Raw genomic sequence first — 3,179 nt, 5'->3', positions numbered from 1 at the left:
AGTTAACTCAATCATCGTGCTTTGTTTTCATAATGATATCAAAGGTTGAATAGAATAGAAATTGTGCGTGAGGAACAGTCAATATTCTTCAAGGACCAGTACCTGGTCCAAGAGGAATAATCAGTCTGAATATCAGACTCGGTATCCTAGTTCTCTTCCACCAGGGATGGTTCAATAACTCTCCATGAGGAGTACTAATATAAATAAAACAAACAAAAGACAACACTATTCAAATATCAAATAAATTAAATAATCTGTCACATTTTGCATTCGCAAAATTGAGAATCAGCAGACTCAAAGCGCAATTTCTGTATAACACTGTTTAAAAAAGACATTGTGTCTTTGTCAGTTTGCAGATTTCAATGTGAAATTCTTGACCAGTCATTGATAATCAATGGAAATGACATGGAATTGTTACACAGCAAATATTCCAAAGAAAGTCTTTCCTTCGGCTGCGTCTACAAATCCCGTTGCATCCTCATTAACCCTGGAGAAGATCTCATCTCCCTCCAGAAACTCAAAGATGGCTCCCTGGTAGGAGGTTTTGTACCAGGGCTCCCTACGTTGGTGAGAGTGGCAGGCAGATTTGGTGGCTTTCAGTAGGACGGCTTCCTCAGGATAACTTGCCGACTGCTTGGCGAGCTCATGGCTGAGGTAAATGGCCTGTTGCTCACAGCCCATGCTGTGGAAGACCACCTGAGTGTAGACAAAGTACTGTCCCGGCCTCTTGATGATCAGACGGTTGTCCCTGAACTCCACTCCCTCGGTGAAGGTGGAGTCACTCTCATTCTGCCAAATTACTTCCCCTTTTTCATTTCTTGCTGAAGCTGTGGTGGAGGGTGAAGGGAGAGAAAGAAGCAATCATGAGGATCGAACAAAGACAAAGATACAGCTTGTATTAACACAGCCCTAATCATGGCTTGGGGATATGACAAAGCACGATACAACCAATGATGTGTTTTTGATGGAAAGACTATGCAATTGCAGGAAATGCAGCAAACAATCTGTGCACAGCAAGGTCCCACAGCTTACAATCTCAGAGAAACTGGATGGACTGCAACTTAATTATTACCCTGAGGGCAATTTTCACTCTGACACACACAGAGAGGCCAACCACAGAAAGATTTTAACCTTTGTGTCTGTTCTATCTCAGGGTTCAGCTGAACCAGCTCACACCAATCTCCTTTCTCTTTTCCCAGATCCCAATAACCTCTTGCTCTTCTCCTGTGGTGCTCTCTCCACATGGCATTACTGATAGAGAAAGTAGATGTCTTTCCAGTACTCCCCTACACCTCCCCAGCCACTGTAGACTATTCTCCAGAGAATGCAGTCACATTGAGAACACTTCCGTACCTGTCAGGTGAGCAGCGATTCTCGGCCCTGGGACACTCCCCACCTGCTTCATGAGACGAGGCAAACCTGGAAATGGAAAGGATGGAAACTCAGTCACTGTTGTGACACCCACAGAGCACAGAATGACAGACACAGGGTGAGAGAGAGGGGCTGAAGAGGAGACAACTGCACAGATGGGATAATGAGAGAGACGACTGCAGGAGAAAACACACCAGTGGAGGGAGAAAGAGAGGGAAGATTTCAAGTATAATATCACTCCAAACTGGGAGAGGGTCCTCAAGAGTCTGACGATGGCTCAGGGAAATCGACACATAAACAGCAAAAGAGCATGATTGAGAGAGGTGACATACAGTAATACTGGAAATGAGAGATGAAAAGACAGAAATATTGAAAAGGTTTGACACAGAGACACACATCAGCAAAGCAATATAATATATGGACAGTGACAGTACACACCATTGGCCTGAGCAGCTGTTGTCAGGGCTGGATGGGGATCTTCCAGCTTTGGTCTTGAATCCTGAAGAAGTTCAACAAGGACAGATGTTAAGATATTGAAATACACTGAATTTTCACTGCACCTAACAGAAGTGGTTCGACATCCCAGCCCACAGGTACATGGTCTGTCTGATCTGTAAACAAGCTCGCTGCACTGTACAAGCTCAACACATTTTGGGGAGACACTGTATCGGAGGGAGACAGTGTGTTTACTGAGAAACTGTACTGTACAGAGAAATTACTTTGCATAGAGACGCTGCCTTTCACAGTCACTACTTTGGACTGCAAAGTGCAGACAGACTATTGTCCATCCAGACTGTGCAGAGCCACACCATGGGGCCATTCAGACCGGTGACTGCCCTCGACTCACAGCAGCCAGTACCTGCTTCTCCTATGATAGCACCGGCAGCACTGACTGAGAAATCCCGTTTATGTGGCGTTTACCATCGAACAGGGAGCAATTCTAACAGTTCCCTGAGCTAACAATGGAGATTTAGCAGGATTGACGACAAAATCGCTCGGTATTTGCTTCGCTGTTGAGAGACTGCAGCTAAAGTAGCGACCTGGTTCACAGTTTCCTGTTTGCCTCCAGGCTGACAGCAGCAACTGAGACTGAAATCACTTCCCAGTTTGGCCCCACCGCTTCCAAACACCCGCCTCTGGCGGAGCTATGCAAGCGGCAGGCGGGAGCCCGATCCCCTATTCTCCAAAATGCAAGATCCTCACTCACCTGCTTTGAAGGGAGAACTCCAAAATGAGCCAGGAAGAGACAGGACGAAACCAGCAATAAGCCGAGCACAGCGAGCGCACAGAGAGCCGGCCAGAAGCAGCTTCTGTTCGAGGCTCCGTCCCTGACGGGAAGCAGCCCCCCATTCTCCAGTTCCTGCAATTTGTTCTCAGGATTCATGGTGTCAGAAGGCAGCGGGAGCTCGGTGTGTGAGTGGGTGACTCTGAGCCGGTCAGCCTCTCTGTCTCTCTCACTCGGTTGGAGGTGCCTGCTCTGTAACTGCTGCTGCTCACCAACAGCTCCTTATAACGAGCAGAACCACATCACTGGTAACTGTGATGCAATGGAGTGGGAAATACCCAGGCAGAAACATTAGCGTTTGGAAAGTGACCATTCTCCTCATCGAAGTTGAGACTCGCTCTGTGTAACTTTCACCCAACGCGGAACCAGAGCAGTTTCCCCCAAATCCGGGGAAAGCTGCACTGAACCAAAAGTGGGCTTCAATATATCACCCGGTCTCTCCTTTGTGCTCACTTTCACTGACAACAACGATAGAGGGATATGTGTAGATGTCAGGTGGGCACAGCGCGAACTTTCTCAGGGA

At 47.2% G+C, this 3,179-nt stretch overlaps 1 protein-coding gene across 1 annotated transcript; it reads right to left on the bottom strand.

Annotated features, from left to right (window-relative positions):
* Positions 1 to 414: 414 nt before the first annotated feature.
* On the bottom strand, positions 415 to 2,755 carry LOC132206248 (tumor necrosis factor-like). Its single transcript, XM_059639626.1, has 4 exons — positions 2,579 to 2,755; positions 1,810 to 1,870; positions 1,335 to 1,419; positions 415 to 817 (listed from the first exon to the last, which is right to left on the bottom strand). Exons 1-4 carry the CDS (start codon positions 2,753 to 2,755, stop codon positions 415 to 417), a joined length of 726 nt encoding a protein of 241 aa, XP_059495609.1.
* Between the last annotated feature and the right edge of the window lie 424 nt (positions 2,756 to 3,179).

The sequence above is a fragment of the Stegostoma tigrinum genome, chromosome 34 (genome assembly GCF_030684315.1).
Source record: "Stegostoma tigrinum isolate sSteTig4 chromosome 34, sSteTig4.hap1, whole genome shotgun sequence".
Taxonomy (NCBI): Eukaryota; Metazoa; Chordata; class Chondrichthyes; order Orectolobiformes; family Stegostomatidae; genus Stegostoma; species Stegostoma tigrinum.
Note: the sequence above shows the minus strand (reverse complement) of the source record. Positions and strands in the feature narration are given on the sequence as shown.

Bases quoted from the DNA above. Each gene is read 5' to 3' on its own strand.
- LOC132206248 (XM_059639626.1), bottom strand. From the start codon at position 2,755: ATGAATCCTGAGAACAAATTGCAGGAACTGGAGAATGGGGGGCTGCTT. The intron at 1,871-2,578 runs GTGAGTGAGGAT...GAACTTCTTCAG, and splicing joins GAGTTCTCCCTTCAAAGCAG to GATTCAAGACCAAAGCTGGA. The intron at 818-1,334 runs GTGACTGCATTC...AGCTTCAGCAAG, and splicing joins GGTACGGAAGTGTTCTCAAT to AAATGAAAAAGGGGAAGTAA.